Here is a 23,633-nt window from a genome sequence, read left to right as displayed (position 1 = left end):
TTTTTTTTATTAATGGGGGAAATTGCCACAACTTTAAGTCTTCGAAGTCTTTCAAAGAGTTCACTGAAATCCTTCTTAAGCAGTTCTGACTGCTCTTTCCGAATATCATTCTTCCCCACATGGATGATGATTCGGTTTGCAGTCTTGTGCTTCATCAGAATGTTCCGAAGTTCCTTGTTCACATCAGAGACGGTTGCTTGAGGAAAGCAGCATGTAGTTGTAGTCCTGCTACTGATGTTTCTGATAATAGAGTCGCCCACTATCAGAGTCCTGGGCTCGGCTGCGCTCTGAGCTGAGTGCTGCTGTCTGCTCGACCTCAGCGCCTGTTAGTAGCAATGTTAGCTGCTGGCTGATACGATCTATGTTCAGTCACATTTGGGGATTTCCTCACCCACATTCATTAATGCTTCAAATCTGTTCCCAAGCTCTATAGGGGGTGGTAGAATACCAGTGTTTACAAGTCTTGTCATAGCCGTATCTGGGGTAGAGGATGCTACGGCAGCAATACGAGATGCTCGTGACAATCTGATGTCTCGAGTGCCTTTGGGTCTCGCTCCCTGTTTGTGCCATCAATTAGTCTGTCGATCAGCTTCAGCTTGTTCCTCTACATTTGGTATAAACTGTTGAGATTCACAGGACTCACCGGCTGTATGCTGAGGGGGTCCATGATGACTGTCTGCTGTGTGTTCCACCTGTTTTGGAGGTCCAGTAAGTAACTTTGTTTCAAGACCCACAATCCTTTTGTAGAAGTCTGTGGCAGTTCATGCAACAAGTAGATTCCACAAGAGGCATTTTCTTTCCCGTCTGTTTGAATGTAGACAGCTGTGTTTTCCCGTCTTTTTGTAGTATTAATCCAGTCCCGAAAAGTTTTCAGTTTAGTGTTTATGGCAAAAATGTGTTGTCTAAGAAAAATCTTAGAAAGTTCTGAGAAAAGTACATAAACAGGGAGCAAAGCGTGAAGCAGTAAGCAAGAGCGTCCGAACAGTAGTAAAGCCAGAAGCAAACCCGGGGTTTAATTCCAGGCTGCAACACGGGTCAGAATTAGCAGAGGACTCGTCTGGTGTTCTTGTGCCGAATGAACGTACATGTTTGTGTTTTTGAGAAAACAAAGTTTATGTGTGGTTCGTGAAAAACTAAAATTAAGTCACTGAAATAAGGCCATGAAACACATAAATAATATTCGTTCACAAGACTTTTGAGAACTGGGTATAGTAGACTAGTCCCCGGTTTCACAGACAAGGCTTAAGCCTAGTCCCAGACTAAAATGTAAGTCTGAGCTGTTTCAACTGAAATAAACTTGCACTGACTGATCTTAAAATATATCAGTACTGGTGTGCATCTTGAGACAAAACAAAGGCAATGTTTTTTTTTTCTAAGCATGTTTATAAAAATTACTTAAATGTCCTAATTGAACTATGGCCTAATCCTGGTTTAGTATAAGCCCTGTCTGTGAAACTGGGCCTAGAGTTTTTACTACAAAGTGATGTGAAAATCATCCTGTCCACTCATTCACAGAAAACAATATATTGATTTAACTTTTGTAAGACATGTTTTGTGTTAGAATGGTGTATGCGAGGGAGTGACAATGGCTATGAATATTTAGTGATTCACACCTGAGAGACAAAGGGCCTCCAATAATGGCCCATCTGTGTGACTGTTGCTTTGAGGCAGGTAAGAGAGAATGTGAGGAGATTGAAAAAAAAAAAAAAAATTTTTGATTATTTGTATTTTATAACACAGTAACATCAAAATATACATAATAAAGGTCAAAGACACATTGAGTGCACTGATCTAACCACAGAGATGTGAACAGACTTTGTGTCATTACTGAAAACAGATTCTGTTCAACAAGTGAAACAAGTAAACCATACATTTGCTGCTTCTTTCCAAGGATTTTCTGCTTATATCTTTACTGTTACATTGATTATCAACTGTCTTACTGGCTGACTTCTTAACTGTTGAAGAACTACTTAATGTCTTTTTCTGAAAGATGTCTGGTGGGTTTCTCGCTTACTACGTCAGGATAAATTTAGTAGTCACTGGATTTGTCATCTTTCTGTGTATCTACTCTGCTGAGTGACTGCTGGTCATGTTACCTCAACTGTCAGCAGCTGACATCACGGATGGTTAATATTTTTAACTGTATCACACTCTAATGCCCCTCACATATCACAGTGAATATTATCACAAGTAAGGGACATACTTCCTATTGTCAGGGATTCTATGAGAGAGGACTCAAATGCAGAATGAGTGATTACGGGTTTATTTACAACACTGCTGACGAGACAAGAGAAGAGAAGGTGAGGAGGGGTGGAACACAGTCCAGACAATAAGCAGGGATGAGACTCAAAGACAGGCAGGCTGAGAGAGTGGCCTACACCTAACCCTGCCCCTAAAGCCACCCGTCACTGGGGTCTAGACAAATTAGCCACCTCGTAAAATACATACGCATCGGCCGTGAGATAGTGTTGGAATAAACAGATAGAACTACATGCAGCTTACTGGACACAATACTCTACAGACTCTAGTGACAAGGGAGAACACAGAAACACAGTATATAGTAAGACAAACTGGCAACACAAGAGGGGAAAGGGAGCACAATATAAAGGGATCTGAGACATGAGGAACAGATGACAACACTCAGACAAACAAGGACTAAACAAGGGGGCATGGTAAAGGGAAACAAGGAGGTAGGAGGAGCACATGGCAAACAAAGAAAGACAGAGCCATGTGCTCAAACACAAAACAAACAGAGAAACATTAAACAAAGAAAGGACAGACAAGACTTTCAGAGGAGACCCTGACACCTATAGAACCTAGTCCCGTTAGTTCAGAAAAATGAAGAGCGACTAAACAGAGCGCATTTGTTCTGACAAATGTAAGGTACATTGAAGTTACTGTATGTGTTTGCTGTAACTGAGAAAATATATACAAACTGTCCACATAATTTACATATGTAAATGTGTAATTTGAGCACAGTTCTCCTGAAGGGCGTGACCCAGGTAAGGTCACATGCCTTTGACGGACGGTGAGCTGCACACCTGACTATAAAGAGCTGATTCTGTTTACATTAATGACAGGAACAGAACACGCTTCGACAAATACAGTTGTTCCAGTTAATTTTGCAGGAATAATGGTGTACCGATTGATCTGGATTCACGCTTGGCTTATCTTAATCAGGGTGAACCTGTCTAATCAAAGTAAGAATTTGTTTTCTTGTTTATATTTAAAGAGGTGTCTTATCTTAAGACTTTCATATACAAAACCCCTTTATTTGATTATGAATGTTAATTAAATTTAATTTCTAAATGTTTAGCATAGTTATATTGAGGTTTACTTTTTGATTTATGTCTAAAAGTAATCATTTAAAAAAATAACAGTGTTTCCCCCATATTCTTTTAATGTTTCTCTGATCTAAATTGATTTGTGAGATATTAATGAAGCTCTAGCCCTCTGCTGGACGTGTGTGTCACTTTTGGTACACGAGTGTACTGCTGTGGTGTATATATGAAGCAGTATATTTTAGTATGTAAACATATAGGCCTATTATGTTTTGGGTACCCAGTGTGTATATAAGTAGGCTATGAGTAGATTGATTTCACATTATTTGTAGCTGCCTCACCTATCAAGTATGAACCCATATTTGAATAACACAGTGCCTCAGGCTTGTAATGCATGTTTTTTTGTTGCTATATATAGCCTTTGCTATGAGTAATAATGGCATGGATCACAAAGACATGTTTGTTCCTTTATGTAGCCCGGAGTAACTTAAAAGAGACAAATAAAAATGGCCCCCCTTTAAATTTTGAACTTTTTCCGATCCGGGAACAATGGTAATTCCTGTGACAATTTATTATGTATTACTGGATTACACTGTGTTGTGAGTAAAATGAATCTTGTTAAACTCAGGTTCGCCAGCAGGGGGCACCCACGCTTTACTCTATGCATCAGTAGTTGAATAGCAAGTAAACAGTATTCAGTACGTGATGAGCTTTTGTGGTACACGCAAAAGACGCTCCTCGATTTTCTTGTCTGTTTTAACAGAAAATAAATGTGTTGCCATAAGAACGGACGTCGTATCCTTCTTGAAAGTGTAACATTTACAGTAGACAGATTTCATAACTTACATGCTGATGCAGATGCAAACTGATGATATTCACAGCGTTAAACTACTTGGCGCAAGCTGATTGGTTCATGTTGCATACGCAGCCAATGAGCTTGCTGCTTTACATTAAAATTGCTGGTTAGCATTCACTAGAGCATTTTGCAGCACACTTTCAGAGTTCCTCTGAGACCCACACATTCCCCAGCTCCACCTGTATAGATCTGCTACGGGTTATTATATATATGCTATTTGCTGCTTTAGGAGTCACACCCAAACCAATCAACATCTATTTATCTTCTCATCTCACTCACTGAAGGCTTTAGTGACAGCACCAGCAATCTTCACACATTAGAAATCACTTTCTTGAGCACAACACTGTATGACCGTTCACTGAAGTCCACCATGATTTCCGATTAGCTATCAGTTACTAGTATTTCAGAATCTCTAGCTTTCAGACGTCTAGAGACTCTAAAGTTTGTTTATTTTCAATCAAGGTCTAAATTTGTGAAATATTACTAACTGCTAGCTAATCAGAAATCATGGTGGACTTTAGAGAATTTCCTTCATTTACAGATCATACTTTCAACAGTAAGTACATCAGTGATCTCGTGAGTGACAAGATTTTCAGTTGTGACTTGCTGATTTGCTGAAAATGAATTTACCTTGATTATTAGGTAAAAGAGTGCAACAGGCATTTATAAATCTAGTGATATGTAGTTATTATAGTAAGTAAGATCTGTATTCAGATGGGTTTTGGTTTGCACTTTAGCCAGTAAATAAAAGGATTGTGTTGTGTTTTGTTACAGATTCTGGCCTTAAGAAAGATTTTCCATTTGGCTTTCTTAACCAGACAAATCAGATGTTATTTGAGGGAAATATTAGTGAAGCGTTTTACAATGACCAAAGTATAAACAATATCCAAACTATAAACAATGACCAAAGTATAAGATCCTCTTGGTCAATACCTGACTTCTTTAAAGGCTTGATGGTCACACGCGTCATGCCCTTGATCTACATCTTCATCATCCTCATTAGTTTGCCCCTGAACAGTTTGGCCATGGCGACGTTCACCTGTAGGGTTCGAGAGAAGAAACCAGCTGTGATCTACATGGCTCACCTGGCGTGTGTGGACCTGCTCTTCACCCTGCTGCTGCCTCTGATGATCCACTACCGGCTGAATGCTTCAAACTGGGTGTTTGGTGAGGCGGCATGTCGTTTGCTCAGTGCATCTTACTACGGCAACATGTACTGCTCCGTACTGCTGATGATGTGCATGAGTGTGGACCGGCTGCTGGCCGTGGCATTCCCCATCGCCTCTCTGACCTGGAGGACTGCAAGGAGAGCCACATGCGTATGTGTGGTGGTCTGGCTGCTGACGCTCGCTGGCATAGTACCACTTCTCATGATGAAACAAACAACTAAGGTTAGGGGTGGCATCTCCTGCTTTGACATTTGGGCAGATTCTTCAATGATGTTATACTTCTTGGTGTTCTTAGTCCTTCTTTGCATCTGCTTCGTCCTGCCACTGATTGTCATCTTAGTGAGCTACTCTATTATCATATATGTGCTCTGTGCTAAACGTGATCACTCATCATCTTCCTCAGACAACCGAAGGAGGGCTGCAATTATGGCTACTGCTGTGCTGACTGAGTTTGTTGTGTGCTTTGCACCATCTAATGGCCTCCTGTTGCGCCACTGTGTTTCCTTACTCAAGGGTGGCAATGGGTGGGATACGTACCCACCTTACCTTTTAGCTGTGTGTTTGGGAAGCTCAAGTGTTTTTCTGGACCCTCTGCTGTACTACTACGGATCATCTCATTACAGACAGCAGATCCGCTCTGTTTTTGGGTCAGCAAGGCAAAAAAGCTAACGTACCATGAAACACAATCACATGCTCATACAGAATCCTCTCATTTAAGCTGCACTGTAAAACAAAATAGCCTAAAGAAAAAGCAGATCTCACTCTGTAGTAAGTAAATGTGTGAAAGAGAGAAAGTAAATAGACTACTGTGTTACTAGGCAAATGTTTAGAGTAATCTGTGACTGTTGTAATACTTAATATGCAAACTATCTATTGATTGATCGATTGATCATGGCACCCATATCCCTGTCTCTCTATTCTCTATTAATAAATAAATAAATAAACAAAATAACAAAACCTGAATTACCATTCGACTGAATGTGATCATTGATTTTACTGATGCCTTGGATCTACATTTGCGTAGCTGTAATTTAAAACGGTCCTCTAGGTGATGGTGTTTATCTGTCTACCCAACATTGGCTAAATAAACTGTACAACTTGTGGTAGACAAATCTGTTATTTAATGTAGTCTTTTATTTTAAATTGGTTATTTTTAATTTGATCATTTTAACTTTATTAAACTTTATTTAACTTTATTAACACGATATTTACCACTAATTTCCTAAAAGAAACACACAGAGGCTGCAGTTCTCCAGGGGGGTGTTCCAGAAAGCAGGTTATGTGACATACCCAGGTATGTTTAAGGTAAGTAAGCGGATAAACTCAGCTTTCAGTTCCAAAATCGGAACTAACTATCAGTCTAAGTAACCATAGCAACTTACTCTCTGAAGATAACCTGCTCCGGAGTAGCTTCTGTTTCCGGGTTAGTTCACTTCAGAGCTATCAGCGCATGCATGATCTACTGACGAGACTCCAGTGGGCTTGACAGATTGCACGCAATATTATATATTATTAAAATATAGTTATCAAATATACTATATATTTGTATGATGTGTTACAGTTTTTCTCAGTCGCTTTGGTGCATTTCTCGAATCATCCTAAATACTTGTGTAACCCTCAACACTTCAAGACAGCACTGCTTTAATTTGTTATTGCCCCTTAAGTGAATGTGATGAGAGACTACGCACAGCATGTGAGTGTCTTATTTCCTCGATAAAGATTAAGCATTTCTGTTGTGAAGAATATTCTTTGAGTATATGCTTTATTGTTACATACACAAGCTGAGAGAGTTGCCGAAGTTTAAGAAATACTTCTCATTCCTTTCTGTGGTTCATTGTTTTCCAATACATTCTGGTGAGTCGATTTTGTTGTCATTGTAGTACTATCTGAAAACAATACCAGTCAGAGTGTGATTGTATTGAAGGAAATACAGTTAAATTAGTGTGTAACTGTGATGTAAAGTTGATAAGAGAGCAGCTAAGCGCAGCTATATGGTGCTAGCTTTGCTAATCATGGTGAGCACGCGGTGTCCGATGCCCCATATGAATCATATTTTTTCCCACGTTTAAGTGGAACTGTTAGCGATTTAAGATGTAATTAATTTTGTTTATTTGATCTGTATTTTGATTTGTGTTTTGTCACAATGTGTGGAAAAAAAGAGCTTAAATCATATTTATTTCCCAAACTTTATTTTGTATTATAAAAAGGGACAAAACATGCATACAGAATGTACAAAATACATTTGACTTCTCTCATTAGTAATGGTTTAAATGTTCTGACGAAGTTGTTGTTATTAATTTGAGATGTACACTTTTTTCAGACTGTTTTTTTCCCCTTGACCTATTCGTTGGATGATGATACTGGGACTTGAGTTCTCTGAGTAGTTCCTCCAGGAGTGAGTTCCTTTCAAACAGACGTCTATCAGCTCTTCATCTCGTCATCTATCAACTCTTCAGTTCTTCATTCATACATCTTTGATAAACTGAATGCCATTCCTAAGGGAGCGATAGGACTGAGACATTTCTTTTACACGCACATCACAAGGAACTGAGTTTTTTCAAAGTTTGGACTCTCCATTTATTTTGGGTCACAGTTGTGCTGAACTGGTTTATCAGTTTCCAAGTGTAATTATTGCTGGGTATTGTGTTATTGTACACTGTTGGTTTCATCATTTTTTTTGAAGTGCCGGGAAACGGAAGCATTCAAAATAATTGCTTCAAATACACTTTCCTGGTTAGCATAACGTTGTGTGTGGTGTTACATTTATTTATCCCCCTCCCCCCCGGGGGAATAAGCCGGGGTTACATTTGCAAAGAAGTATGTGCTTTTCTCAAAACAGTTTGTACAAACAGCATCACACAATGGATTACCTGCCTGTAACTTACTCAAAATCTTTAGTTCATCTCTCAAAAGTATTTATGTCAATGAACATATCAGTGCCATCAGATCAAATGTCCTTGTGTCATTGTTTCACAAACAAGATAGTCAAAATGCTTAATCATGTTGTCAATATAACAGTGCACTCTCCCTTACCAAAAAGTAGTATACTTCAAGTTTTATTTTAAGTATACTTAAGTGAAGTTCAAGTATATTTTAAAGTATACTTTATGTAGTAAGTATACAAATATCAGTGTACTAGTAGTATACTTGTAAGTGTACTATTTCAATACTCCTTGGGACTAAATTGGCCCACTTTCTAGTATATAAAAGTATAATTTTAAGTATAACAGTAGCAAACTTTGAGTACACAACTAGTTTACCTCTATGCTTTTAGTTTGTACTGCAACTATACTAAAAGTGAACTTATAGGTATACTAATACATTACTAATTAAATACTTGTAGTAGCATTTTTAGTACACTTTGAAGTATAGTTTCAGTAAACTACTAGTTTAATATTTTTATACTGCAAGTATACCTGTAAGTATTTTCTTTACATGAACTTTACCTCATACTTTAAATATGTCCCTATTTAGGTATTAATTTTAATATATTTTGTTATGTGAATATCTGAACACGCGAAACATCCAAAAAAAAAAGACAGGGTATCTGCTTGTAAACAAAAACATTTTATTCTAGTTTCTTACATTCTTTTTTTTAAACACTTTAATGTGGGTATGTTTCATTAAAAAAAGAAAAAGAAAAGAAAGAAATAACATTTTGAACAAAAAGCTGAATAAAAAAGACTATGAACTGGATTCAAAAATGATAATCAAAACTTCGATAAACACCCCAAAACTTTTATTACCTCTTCATTGGTCGACATTTTATTCCATAACGTTACACAGTTTTGATGCTGTTTTATATCTGATGATCGTGTTAGATTACACGTGGAAGCATCTGTTGTTTCGGTTTCTTCTTCTCTTGTGTTTTTTTGGAAATTCTGTACAGAAGATGTGTACTAGCGCCTCCTACCATATAACAATGAAAACACGGATTCTAGGAGCACAAGTATAGCTCAAATATATTTAGAGTCATATATAGCTCTATAACTCAATATACTTAAATGTAATTTTAAGTATATTTCTGAGAAGTACATAAAAGGTAAAAAAAAATATTCTTTTCTATTTTTTTTTTTTTGTTTAAAAGAAGTATTCTAATAGCACACTTCGTAAGGGCTGTTAGTGTTACCTGATGTAAACTATGGCAACAGTTTGGATGACAGTTACTGTAGTGAAATGCAGAAGGCTGCACTTCTTATGTATGCCATGTATCCATTTCAAAAGTACAAATTTACACATTACTGTATGTGGGATATTGATTGAAAGAGACTCGATAGGATTCAGTTACACTTTACTAGTGAAGACATCACTAAAAGCAAAAAAAAAAAAAAAAACATCACAACCTCATTGTGATAAAGAAAAGAAATATGGGCACAAAGGCAAAAATACTACATTAGAAAAGGCAAACACAGGAAACACGCTTAGGCAGAACTTTATTTTTGCATGCAGCAGTTTTGCATGCAGCACTTCCTGACGTGCCAGTCAGTCGGCCCACAGTTTCTCATCTACATCACAACGATTATCTTCCTTTGCAATGCAACATGGATTTGGAGTCAAGTGAACCATCTCACAGCTTCATATATGTGGATGAGGCTGGCTTCGCCCTGACCGAAAGCAGAAGGTGTGGTTGACATATCAGGCATGTGTCTCTACCAATATCCAGCGACTGCCAAACTGTCCCTAGCAATAATTTTGATCAAACAAATATATATACTGTATATATACACACATGTAAGCGTCTGCTAAATGCATAAATGTACTGTGTGTATATATATATATATATATATATATATATATATATATATATTACATACAGACACACACACACACACATATATACACATACACACGGTTAATATAGAAGTTGACTTCAGGAATTAAATTTGAAGTACGGTGTTTGACAAAACAGAGCAAACGGAAAGAGAAAGTGCAATCTATGGCTATTATTAGCTCCCTATATAAAGCATTCGGACAGAAAAAGGTTGTGCGGAAAGATACACAATCTTCCAGCCTAGGATAAAGTCAACATGAACGATAATTTGGGACAAATATAATGTGATTTTATGGTAAAAATATGTAAGTGGCACTCTGTGGTGCAGCAGGATTTGGAACAGCATCCTGAGCCGCCGCAGACAGTCTTTAACTTTAATGTTGTTCAACTGAATGTACAAATCAAACTGTTAGCTGAAATATCCACAAAATAAAACAACAACACTGAAATAAGAGCATGCGGTTTATCTGTCAATCAGATGCGCATGAAAGTTGTGTTCGTTACTACAGCAACAGCAGAGTTTTATTTCAGAATCATCCTGGGTCCAATTCAATTAATATTAAAATAAAGTGATGCGTGATAAAGACACCCAGCGCTCTGATGCTGATGTTGTTGGTTTCTAATTGAAGGTTCATGAGATGCACCTTTGAGCTATTTCAGAGAACTGGTTTATCATTAGCTGATCTACATTCTCTTCATTAGTGAAAGTCTTCACCTGCACAATTCATGGCAAATTTACAAAAACTCTAATAGAAATGTGTAGAAAATATGCTTGGCAATTTATGACAACTAGAACCATTTTGCATTGAATGACTTATACGATGAACTCATGACTAGATGTTTTGGGGGATAAGACTCTTGCACAGAGAACTATTTTAGTACATTTTGAGCAACAAGACGTTAGCAACTGATAATGTAGGAAACCGCAGACAAATGTACATAATCAGTTGCATGAATGTGCCAAAGCAATCGCAATTTTTTCAAAAGAATGAGAAACTGCTTTTATGATGTGCATAAGTGACTAGATGATGTGGATGTGAACAAGTAGTTTTGGGAATTTCATTTCTGATCTGAGAAATGCTCCAAAGCCACTGAGAAAAACTGTAATTATAAGCGCTATTACAAGTACTATATACAGTAAGGTAATATTATATATATTTTTAAATATGTTAGTATATTTATTCTATTGTCATATATATATAATAGTTATCGATATATATGAATTATAAAACACTATTATAACAAGGTAATGCTTATTTTATTGTAATATACTTATTATATTTTATTGCCATGGATCTGTATTTTCTATAATATATTTCTATAAAAAAATTATTGTGATGTTTTTTTATTATATAATTAGCATCAAACAAACAATATAGTTCTTATTCTCAGTGATTAAAATAATAAACAAAAAAAATATGACAAATAATTGCACAACCATCAATTACAACCCGAATTCCAGAAATGTTGGGACGTTTTTTAAATTTGAATAAAATGAAAACTAAAACGCTTTCAAATCACATGAGCCAATATTTTATTTGCAATAGAACATAGAGAACATAACAAATGTTTAAACTGAGAGATTTTACACTTTTATCCACTAAATGAGCTCATTTCAAATTTAATGCCATATTTTGATTTCCCATAATACCCGATGTATTTGTTACATCGTAAGAAGAATGGCATCTACGCTAATATTAGTCTGTTTCTTTCTTATTCAGTGATCACTGTAGCCACCCGATCCAGTCCGTATCCAGATCATATGGTCAGCACCTAGAGATGACCTCTACAGCCCTGAACGTCAGAGGAGATCAGGACACCTAGATGAGCCCAGAGACAGATCCCCAGTGAAGACCTCATCTCCTAGACAGCCATCGGGACAAGACCACGGGAACCATACAAGTCCTCTGCACAATCTGACTCTGCTGCAGTTGGAATTAAACTGCTGGTTCGTCTGGTCAGAGGAGAACTGACCCCCGACTGAGCCTGGTTTCTCCCAAGGTTTTTTCTCCATTCTGTCACCGATGGAGTTTGGGTTCCTTACCGCTGTCGCCTCTGGCTTGTTTAGTTGGGGACACTTCATTTCCAGAGATATCGTCAACTTGATTGCACAGATACTATTTAAACTAAACTGAGCTGATGTCTCATCACTGTTTTCTCCGAAGCTGCTTTATTGAATAATTAAACATTCCATAATTGATGAACTTCAGACAGTTATTAAACTGAAATGAATAAATGATAAACTTAAAATCGAGTGTTTACGATTGTTCACTTTTTAGAGCTGCTTTACAGCAAAATTAAATATTTTTATCAACACACTATTTTCCTGTTTAATACTTTAAAGCTGCTCTGACACAATTTCTATTGTATAAAGCGCTATAGAAATAAAGATGATTTGACCTGACTTAAACTCCTATCTGTTATAAATTGCACAGTATGCATTTTACATGATACAAACCCTTATCAGATATAAATGAATAAGATAAATGATTCTGAAAGGCTTGTAATGTAAAAAAAAAAAATCACAGCACTAATTATGACTACTATTATTAAATAACATTTTATTAAAACCTGCAAAAACCTTTCTGGTGATGATTTAAATACTGCTAATAATGTTACTATAGTTTATTGTGCATGCATATTATATTTTAATTTAAGATGAATTGTGTACTGTAATATTTTATGCCAAAAAGTAGAGGACTTACAGAACTTAATAAAACATTTACAAAAACCTGCAGGGGTTTGTTTGTGTGTTACTTTTGAATTTTAAGATGAGCAGGTTCAACTAACAGTCGAAGTCTGTCGAGGATTCAGAGTGAGTTGCTGATATGCATGTGTGTGTATCACAGAGGACTTGAACGAGCCACAATACAGGTTTCTTTAATGACAAAGAAAATGACTAGTTTAATTAAATAGGCCTACATTTTTATTAAAACATGGAAAAACCTGAATCTTATTATAGTTTATTGTGCATGCAGATCATATTTTAGGATGTTAAGCAAAATGAGTTTATAAGTCATGTTTATTCTTTCTTTCTATTTACATTAGACATTTAGAAAATAATCTGTTTGTGCATAAATGTCTGTAATGTGTGCTGTAAGTGCGAAACCTATTCAAGATGTAGGCTACTCGATATCGGTCAGTCTCATGCAGATGCCTGATTATGACAGCAATGATCTTTATAAATTCTCTATTATATCAGTAGATAAAGGCCTATGGCACGTCGCATATAAAATAATGCTTTAACAATATAAATTAAACATATTATGTCTCGGTATAATAGGAAAAACATTTTTTTATAACAAATGTCATTATTTTGAGAAAACATTGTTTTAACAACAACATCTTGTAATTGCAAGAAAATGTCATTTTATGTCATTTTAATTATTACAAGAGCAGATATCTTTTAAGTGAGATAACATTTCGTTATTAAGACATCATTTTTGTAAAAAAAATGTATTGTGTAAAGTGCTACACAAATAAATGTGAGTTGAAATGATGAAACATTTCTTGGGCTGAATATCAAGCGTGGGGCATCTGTCGAGGAGGTCTTTGTGTTTTCAGCTGTGACTCTGCGCACGTGAACACCGCTTGAATTATTACTCATGAACATCACATCATTGTTCTTCAAGCTTTGAGGTGTGTTTATGTGAGTCTACACTCATAAATGTCAGAGATTTGTTTTTACTGGAAACAAATCATACTACTTTCTGTAAGAATTTGCAAATGTAATATTAGGTTCATAGATGTTTTTATTGTGCCTTTTGTTTTTGCATACAAATCATCAGGAAAAATACATTTTAAGCTGGTGTTAATTTCAGAAGCACATATGAGAGACTATATGTTTGTAAGTAATGCACGTACAATCACAATCAGCTTTGCAAAGTCACACTTTAGTATTAATTGTAATAAACACTGTAAACCATCTACTAGCTACAGTGTCTTCAGCAGTAATCCCAGCTGTCTTTATCATCTGTGTAGCACCATGTATTTCTCTCACCATATTTGGCACAGGCGTGGTTGCTGCGGCAGCACTTCCCGTTTTTAGTCTTACTGTTCCTCAGCGGAGGGCTGCAGTAGTCCCAGCTGTTAGTGGTCCAGCACCAGTAGTATTTCTCACCATATGTAAGTTATAAAACAAGCAATCCTAGCAAAAGCATTCAGGTCCTCTGCCAGACTGTAGTAAGTGATCATGCTGTTAAAGGACATCTTTCCTGTATTCTCATTCACCTTGACTCTTTTTCAGGTGTGCTGTCACAGCTGATGGTCCTTTTCACCGCGAGATACGTGTCTTGTAAGCCTGAGCTAATTTGATCTCCTTGGTTCACTGGAAGATTAATTAATTTCTGAAACACGCCCTGAACCTCAACTACTTTATTATTGTCACTAAAACAATCATCATCAAAAATCTCAATTGGCTGATGGGTCCCAAAGTGCGACCTCAGCTCATTATTCAGCTCTGAGACACTCATCAGGCGTATGTCAGGCTCTTCCTGCTGGTTTCTCCCAATATAGCCGAAGGAAAGGGACTTACTGTCATCAGTGTGGTGTTTATAACAGATGGCCGTCCAGATGTGAGAGGGCACCGTCACCTTTTTACGGTCTTGTGGTATCCGTACATTGGGATCAGGTACTGTACCTGTGACAATGAAAGCTGTTGCCAAACCACCATCCATGACAAGCTGCTTTAATAAAGTTGTCCTCAGCATTCTCTCCTGTCTCTTCCAGTGTTTTTGGTTGAAACGCGGGATCATAGGAGCAGCGTTGGTCAGTGTGAACGTCGCTGTTCTGCCGTCACTGCATTGGAAGCTGCTGGGGTTCAGGTGTCCACGATCATACCCGGTGCGACTGTAGTCGCTGCTGATGGCTTGATTTCCTTTATAAAGGTTTTGAGTATTTTGATTTGATGATACATTGGGGGTGTAGATTGTGAAATCTGCAGAAGAAATATTATGTTAGACGGTCATTTTATAGTTTCTTGCTTGTAAGAATAGACTTTTGTGGGTTGTTTTTTCTTTCTAAATTTCATAGGGGGAAAGGCTTTTTTCTTACCATCTACATCAGGGGTTTTCAAGCCTGAATTGGGTGTCTGATAAGAGAGATATACAAAATGTGCAGGGCATGGGTGCCTCCAGGACAGGTTTGAAAACCACTGGTCTGCATTGTCTTTTAGTGGACATTTTAATACAATTATGGTAATAAGAATGTTCAATAAAGTACCATCCAATATAATTTAATTTGTATGTTTTTATTTTATTTTTTTTTTTAATGTATTTTTCATACTGGTTGCAATGACAAAACAGAATGAAGATCAACAGTTTAATGAACTGAACTGATTCTTATGGAATGCAGAGCTTCAGCTGCTAATGAAAGTCTTTTGTCTTTAGCTCATAATCACCTGTGGCTCGAGGTGCCAGATGTCTTTCCTTTCAGTGTCGCTTGAGCAGTAAGGATCCAGTGTGTAGGCGCTGTAGAGAGGGATCTTGTGACGAACCGAGTACAGAGAAGCATAATAAAAGCCTCTATTTTGCAGCTTCTGACAGATTTTCTTGGCATTCTGATCCATTCCTCTTGGTTCTGTGCCTTGGTATAAAAACTCTTTACACTCCTCAAAGCTACGGACCACTTTAGCCTGAGCACTGAGTGCTCTCAGCACGATACAGGAGATCAGACCCAGAACAAGCATGGTGTGAAGCTGCTCGTGTGTTATAGAGCAGAGACAGCAGAAGCTCAGCTGCTTTAGATACAGTCACTGTCAGTGATGCTGCTGTGGGAGTGACTGAATCAACCAATCAGGAGAAATGAGGAGTGTGATGGGACCTTTCTTCATCATGCTTATGGGACTAATGCTAGAGCGGTCACATGTACAGAAACATGGATTTAAAATAAAACATATAGAGGAATATACTCATGTTTCTCAGTAGTGTAAATGCAGTGTTTGCTGTTTTCACTTCAGTTTTCTAATAAATGTTGGTTCACTTCTAAATTTGGAGCAGGGTTTGTTTTGAAAGCATCTGTTTTTCCTCTCACTCAGGCTACGTCTACATTAATCCAGATACATTTGAAAATGGCATTTATTTTAAAATGCTCTCCATTCACATTAGCATTTCAAGCATTTTCCAAAAGTTTCTCATCCACACTAAAATATCGTAAAATGTTAAATTTGCCTAACTGTGTAAAACCTCATAAAAGCTCACTGAGATGATACAGACAAAATAGAAATAAGTTTTCATGCAATTCTTCTGGCAGGATCATTTTATTGACCAAAATATCTCCTCATTCACTGACGCATCGAGGTCGTGCTCACTCACCATTATATCTTAAACGCAGCTGTGCTCATGTTTTGTTGCAGAACTGCAGCTGTGAGTATGTTTTCTGTCATCTTTTCAGGCCTGAAGAGTGTACAGAGTAACATATATTTATCAACAGTGTGAAAGTGAATAACACAAAACAGGCACAATACCAGTATAAACATAAATATCTATCTATACGCATCGCAGTCTCTCATAGCCAGAGCTTCGGACTGACGGCTGAAGGTCTGGAATCCATGGCAGCTTTCATTGGTCAAGGCCCGCCCACGAGGCCGTTTGATCGACATGTCAAACAACCAATCACAGTTCGTTTCATTCAGCGTCACGTTTCAGGGCGTGGAAATGTCTCCACTATAACAGACCGGTGTGTAAAACTCTCAGACGTATTTGAAAGATTCTATGCCATAAATGTTTCACATACTTTTGAAAAGCCAGCATTTATTTGATCCTGATAAGCGTTTGTTGTCACAGTTGTAAACACGACGGCTTTCTTCTTTCGTGAGGGGGCTTATTTAGAAATTGATTTAAAATGAATTTAAAAACAGTTAAAAATATTAAATGTTTATACATAAAATACAGTGCAATCAGTTCAGACGTATAGTGCTCATTCAATAAATGCACAGCTAAACAGATGAGTTTTGAGTCTGGATTTAAATGTTTCAGCACATCTGATCTCTTCTGGAAGCTGGTTCCAACTGCGGAACGTTAAGAAACACGACACACACATCTGTGTATAATTCAATCCTGTATAATTCAACCAATCCAATGACGACTTCGACACTCCTGAAGTGTTTCCACTTTTGTGTGCCATATGCTTCAGACGTTTAGCCAACAGTCCGTGGGCGTGACGTCTGAGGCTGAGACTACGCGTCACATAACTAAACATGCGTCATTGTTTTCCAACGCTACACTACAATGTAAAAACTGCATGTTCACATTTTCAAAAAATTGTTTTTCTTTACAAAAATGCTGTCTCAGTGTGGACAAGGCCTCAGAGTGTGTTTCTCTCACAGGTGAGCGGGAAGCTGGAGCAGTAAGCCCTGGAGTGGAAACATTACAAAAATAAGACTCTGACTGTTCCCAAATATGTGTTTTCTTGGTGATACCCAGAGCTCAATGCCTTGGGTTCATTTGTGATTAGTTTTGTTGGTAGAGAAGACATACACAAACAAACCAGTGGCTTTAGGCCCCTTTTGAAGGCCTCCTTCAAGCATTCATCAGCCATTTCTGCTCAGCCCCCTAAAAAAGTGACACAAATTTCATAATTGCTTCAGTACCCTTTAAAACTCATTTGAAAACGGCTGCAAGCTTTGGTTCCTCCCAGGGTCAGCATTATTCAGCATGTTCTTCACCCCGCAGCTATACCAGCAGATGCAGAGGACAATGTGTGCGCATTTATCGCTAAATTGTTATGATATTAAATCCATAAATCCATAAATGTAAATGCGGGAGCGTCCTCTGTAAAGTTTTTGCTGCATTCAGCCCTTATTGTTTACCTCCAGCAAAAACAGAATGGGAAGATATAACTTTTATGATAATTTCCCTGCACACTTTTAAAATTAAATGTTGCATTAAAATAAAATCATGACCACAAATTAGGGCTGTGCGATTAATCGAAATCGAACCGCAATCGCGATTTGAAATGTTGCGATTTACTAATCGCAAAGCCTGCGATGTGGACGCGATATCTCTGTTCCAGATCAAACGCAAATGCATGACTGCCAGCCTTGAGTGGCAAAAAAAAATGTAAAATTTAAAATGCGTGCAAGTGGGATTATGGCATCTACAAAGTCAGATCAATAGTCAGGCAAAGTAATACTAAAGAACATTTTATGTAATATGAGATTACTTCAGCTTTGAAATGACAGACACCAAACAAAAAAGGTTCATTTGCAAGAGCTGTGCCACAATGCAAAAGAGCTCCCTTATCGGTTCTGCTTTTAGTACTGGAGAATAAAATATACATTTTCTTATTTGTTTTTATTAGTACATGAACGTTATCTTACGCATTTTATCTCCCCAACAGATTCTAATTTGAACTAAGTTTATAATGCATGTTCGCTATTCCCAATTCAGAAAATCGCACACACAGCGGCACCTGGCTCCGTGTTTGAAACCAATGTAAATTCAGTCTAACTGCTTTGCTAATTTCACTTGGATGAAATGAAACATTCAGTACATTTTCCACTTGTTCTTAAAATCCCAAATACTTAAAAATGAATTAATCAGCCTATGTAACCTATGTAATACTTGAATAATTGACTAAAGTAATACAGTTCTTTATTTACACAAAATAAACAAATCTTTCTGGCGAAATTCAGTAATTAAGTAAATTCTGTAAAAGTAGTAATACCATTATAATCTTATAATGAATATAATTATAATAAAGGGTTATAATGGGAATTGTATTGGTTTTAATATAATGGTGTCTACAGGCATTTGATGGATTCTATTGGTGGGATGTAATCTGGCAGATGGGAACCAATAGAACAACAGTAATTCCTATTGCAATAATGCCCAAAACACACTACAAAAAGGAATTTTGTAATGGTTTTAATGGAAACCATAAGAATTTCTGTGATGGTTTCTATTATTTTTTTTCAGCCGAGAACAATACCCATACTGTGCCGCACACTATTGACAATATTGAGCTGAAGCTTGACTTTGCAAAATTAAAATCGCAAATCAAATCGCAATTGCAATCGCAATATCTGTCAAAAAAATCGCCATTAGATATTTTCCCCAAATCGCACAGTCCTGGTGGCCTGTATACAGTAGCCAGTACAAACATCACAGGGGATTTATCATTAACACTTGTTTCTTTGGATAACATTATATGAAGCACCATTACTTCAAACAAATTATACTTGAAACCCGACCTCTGAGAAATACTGAAAATATTGCTATAAACTGTAGCAACACCTCCCCCTTTACCGTTTGTAATCGTAATCTTGGGGTGTAGACTCGTTTAAAGTAATGTCGTTTAAAGCTATTTGTTGAACATCAATTAAATTGTTACTATTACTTTGGTTTGGATGTTTTCTGTATTTTCTAGTTCGGGGAACAGACACAGTCTCTATAGAGTGATATCTAGGTGAAAAAGTTTCTATGTGCTGAGAGTTAACTGACTTTGGTGGCGTGAGGCGGCTAGCAGACGGTCGGTTTAGCCAGTCTGTCTGCTTCCTGACCTGGGCTCCAGTTAGTCAAGTACAAACTCTAAGACTATGTGCCATATTTCTAGAGAGAAGAGCGGCACCACCCCAGGAGGGATGAACACCATCTCTTTTCAACAGGTCAGGTCTGAATGAAGATTAACAAAGAGAGGTGATTAAGAATTTTGTGGATTGGGGTAAGATTTCCTTGAGCTTAATGCATGTTAAACTAAAGAAATTGTAATAGATTTCTGAAAGAAAATGCTTCAGATTGTGTCTGTAATGTATGTGTTGCTGCTGTAACATATGAATTTTTTTAGTCTGTTTCGTTCTTATTCCGAGATCACCGTAGTCACCCGATCCAGTCCGTATCCAGATCAGCACCTAGAGATGACCTCTACAGCCCTGAACGTCAGCGGAGATCAGGACACTTAGATGAACCCCAGAGACAGATCCCCAGTGAGGACCTCGTCACCTAGACAGCCATCGGGACAAGACCACAGGAACCAGATGAGTCCTCTGCACAATCTGACTCTGCTGCAGTTGGAATGAACTGGTTTCGTCTGGTCAGAGGAGAACTGACCCCCGACTGAGCCTGGTTTCTCCCAAGGTTTTTTCTCCATTCTGTCTCGGAGGGAGTTTTGGTTCCTTGCCGCTGTCGCCTCTGGCTTGCTCAGTTGGGGACACTTGACTGATTGCACAGACACTATTGGAAGAGAGCTGAACTGAATAATCAATGAACCAACTTTAGCTGGAAAATGACTCTTTTTTTATTGTCCTCTTGTATTATTGACAAACTATTTTCCTGTTTAACACTATAAAGCTGCTTTGACACAATCAGTATTGTATAAAGCACTGTATAAATAAAGGTGACTTGATTAGAATAAAGGTGAGCATTCACACAACGGCAGTAAATTGTTCATAATTTATTGATTTGCCCTAATTCTTCAGTTTTCTCGCTCTAAATGTTCCTTTCTAAAAACCCTGCTGTGTGTCACAGCATTCAGCTTGAACTATATTCACAGACAGTGTTGGGCTCGTTACTCAAAGAATGTAATATATTACTCACTACTAGTTACTCCTTTCAAAAGTAATATTGTTACTTTACTTATTACTTTCTGGCAACAGTAATTAGTTACACTGCTAGTTACATTACTTTTTCTCTTTTTCTTCACGCCCCACAGAAGTTGTAACTGTGTATCTTCCAGATATAATTCTTCTAGAATGTTACTAACAACATATTTCTGTCTCATCATTTGACCAAAGTCCACATCAGATCGCAGTCAGAAGTTAACAAACACTCTGTACTGAATTGATAGTGACTGATAGTGGCATTCAAGTAGAAGTGTTGTATTCATCTCATTAATTGTCATGTGTAGCTTGAAGTAATTTTTCCGTTACCCATATGTGATTACATTTTATGTATTTTATCAAATCACATGAGTTTGTAAGAAACTGTATAATTTTCCAAAAATATTTTAAATTAAATTAATATAATGTAGCACATGCTGATCAGAGGGATGCAATGCCAGAGTAAAGTAAAGCCACAACTTACACAACAGATCTTTTTTCCTGACAAAATCAATATAATGCAATATTTCTATCTGCTGAATGTAAGCTTTTCCATATTCCGATCTTGCCTGCTGCACCGGGGACATCATATGCATGTGCGAGTCGTGAAAATTATGAAAATAAATCTAGGAATTATTTTAAGATTTTAAATCAGCGGGGTTGAGGCATTAAAAGTAACTAAGTAAATAAGCTGTTTTATGGAAAGTAACTGTAATGTTATTACTGAAATCTTATTAGTAATTAGTAATATTATTACAGTAACTAAATTACTAGTAACTAGTTACTGCCCAACACTGTTCACAGCTGTCATGGAAATAAATCTGCAAAGCAATAATTGAAAGAAATAATTACTCAAGTGACTAAACACTGGTGATGTAGAGCTGTGGAACACCTTCAGTAACGGCTGATTCTGGACTGAAAGATTTCAGACCTGGAGGACTTTGTCATTGCAGTTTTAATGGTTATTAATGTTTGTTCATGTAATTCAGGGATTCCCAAATGTTTGTGTGACCAAACCCCTTAAAATAAAATATCTACTTGAAATATCTCTGAGGAAGGGAATATTCCAGTAATTTACCAATTTGCATGTTTACAGTTCTCTAATTTTGGTTAATGGTCACACTGACATGCAGGTAAAAATAATAAATAAATAAATAATGGGTGTGTGTGTGTACCTGTTTTTCTATTCAGGTGGGGACTTAAACCTGAACACACACAGACTCATGGGGACTCGTGTCACGGGTAAACAAGCTAATAAATCACACAGAATTAAGTTTTTTGAAAATCTAAAAATGCCTGCAGTCTCCTGTAAGGAACATATCTGTTAATTAAGTAAACAGACAGGTTTTTATGAATAGTTAGTAGAGTGTACATTAGTACTTTGACCAACATAATCTATAAAGGTGAGAATGCATTTGGGAATGTTTCAAATAAAAAGGAAAAATAACAAATAAAACAAGTGCTTTTGTGGCTGCTGTGTGTCACATGACAACTGTTGCGACACCTGACCTCCTCCTCCATCACCTCCTGGTGTCCGTCATCACCTCCACTCTATTAGTTTGACCTCCTCCACCCTCACCTCTAATGCTGCCATGTTTTATTGTTCAAGTCACACAAAGGTTCACCCGAAGGCTTCGTGTCATTTCTTATTTCTCCATCACTAGTGCTACTCGGTTCTGCATTTCTCTCTTTGATGCTGCGGTCAGGAGTTCACTGAAACTGACTCAAACTGATGATAAACGGGCAAAGATCTTTTTTTTAATTGAAATTTAAGGAAAATATTACTTGAATACTTGAAGTGTTTGAATTATTAAAAGACAATGTATCCTTGCAAGAACTGTTCAGTTTTTTTTTTCTTCTTCTTCAATACACACATAACTTTTCATGCAAAATTACCGCTGCAGGCCGTCTTGAGCTGATGTAGCCTGTTTTTAATGTATTCAATTGTATTTTAAATTGGTATCACAGCTTGCTGCTAGAATAACTGTCCATCTGAAATGTTATGTGCTTTATTTCTCTTACACTTTTTCTTCATTTTACATCATTGCATACTTGTGCTTCTCTTTATTTTTGCCGTTTAATAAATGACCTTTTTTAGAATTTGAAAGACATAAGTGAGATTTGTTTGAAGTCTTTGAAAATCAAAAAAAGCAGTGTTTAAAGTCCTTGGCAGTTCTGTAATTTCATTTTACAGTGTATGTAATATGTCCTGGCTCAAGCTTCAGAGTCTGATCTCGGTAATATACAATTTATCGTGACATTGTGCAAAAACATGCCTTTAATATGACATGTATGTTTGTCACAGTCTCTACACGAAACAGCGTCTCATCAGGGATTCAGTCCGAAAGTGTGGGATTTAAAATCACGGATCCTCTGCGAATTTACTGTAAATAAGAATTTCTCTATTTTTTTCCCAAAATGTGGTGACATAATGTCACGTGACACTTAAACCATTGAGCGTTTCTTTGAATGCAGTGAATAACTGCAAACATTCACGCTTTTGTGCTGATTGTAAATTAATTGTACAGTAGTGAAAAGTAACAAGAGACAAAGCGGCACACAGTTGTTACCATAGATATATATATATATATATATACAGTGAGGAAAATAAGTATTTGAACACCCTGCAATTTTGCAAGTTCACCCACTTAGAAATCATGGAGGAGTCTGAAATTGTCATCGTAGGTGCATGTCCACTGTGAGAGACATAATCTAAAAAAAATAAAATCCAGAAATCGCAATGTATGATTTTTTAACTATTTATTTGTATGATACAGCTGCAAATAAGTATTTGAACACCTGTCTATCAGTTAGAATTCTGACCCTCAAAGACCTGTTAGTCTGCCTTTAAAATGTCCACCTCCACGCCATTTATTATCCTAAATTAGATGCACCTGTTTGAGGTCGTTAGCTGCATAAAGACACCTGTCCACCCCATACAATCAGTAAGAATCCAACTACTAACATGGCCAAGACCAAAGAGCTGTCCAAAGACACTAGAGACAAAATTGTACACCTCCAC

General features: G+C 37.1%; 2 protein-coding genes across 2 annotated transcripts; one reads left to right on the top strand and one right to left on the bottom strand.

Annotated features, from left to right (window-relative positions):
• The first annotated feature begins 3,094 nt into the window (after window positions 1-3,094).
• Window positions 3,095-8,240, top strand: LOC131534614 (proteinase-activated receptor 1-like). The gene is made up of 2 exons (XM_058767608.1): window positions 3,095-3,200; window positions 4,912-8,240. Exons 1-2 carry the CDS (start codon window positions 3,134-3,136, stop codon window positions 5,973-5,975), a joined length of 1,131 nt encoding a protein of 376 aa, XP_058623591.1. The 5' UTR covers window positions 3,095-3,133; the 3' UTR covers window positions 5,976-8,240.
• A 6,656-nt stretch (window positions 8,241-14,896) lies between these two features.
• LOC131534725 (endonuclease domain-containing 1 protein-like) lies at window positions 14,897-15,868 on the bottom strand. Its single transcript, XM_058767770.1, has 2 exons — window positions 15,476-15,868; window positions 14,897-15,013 (listed from the first exon to the last, which is right to left on the bottom strand). The coding sequence occupies exons 1-2, from the start codon at window positions 15,761-15,763 to the stop codon at window positions 14,897-14,899; spliced, it is 405 nt and encodes a 134-aa protein (XP_058623753.1). The 5' UTR covers window positions 15,764-15,868.
• Between the last annotated feature and the right edge of the window lie 7,765 nt (window positions 15,869-23,633).

The sequence above is a fragment of the Onychostoma macrolepis genome, chromosome 25 (assembly GCF_012432095.1).
Source record: "Onychostoma macrolepis isolate SWU-2019 chromosome 25, ASM1243209v1, whole genome shotgun sequence".
Taxonomy (NCBI): Eukaryota; Metazoa; Chordata; class Actinopteri; order Cypriniformes; family Cyprinidae; genus Onychostoma; species Onychostoma macrolepis.
The sequence above is the reverse complement of the archived record's forward strand: the minus strand, read 5'-3'. Positions and strand labels throughout refer to the sequence as shown.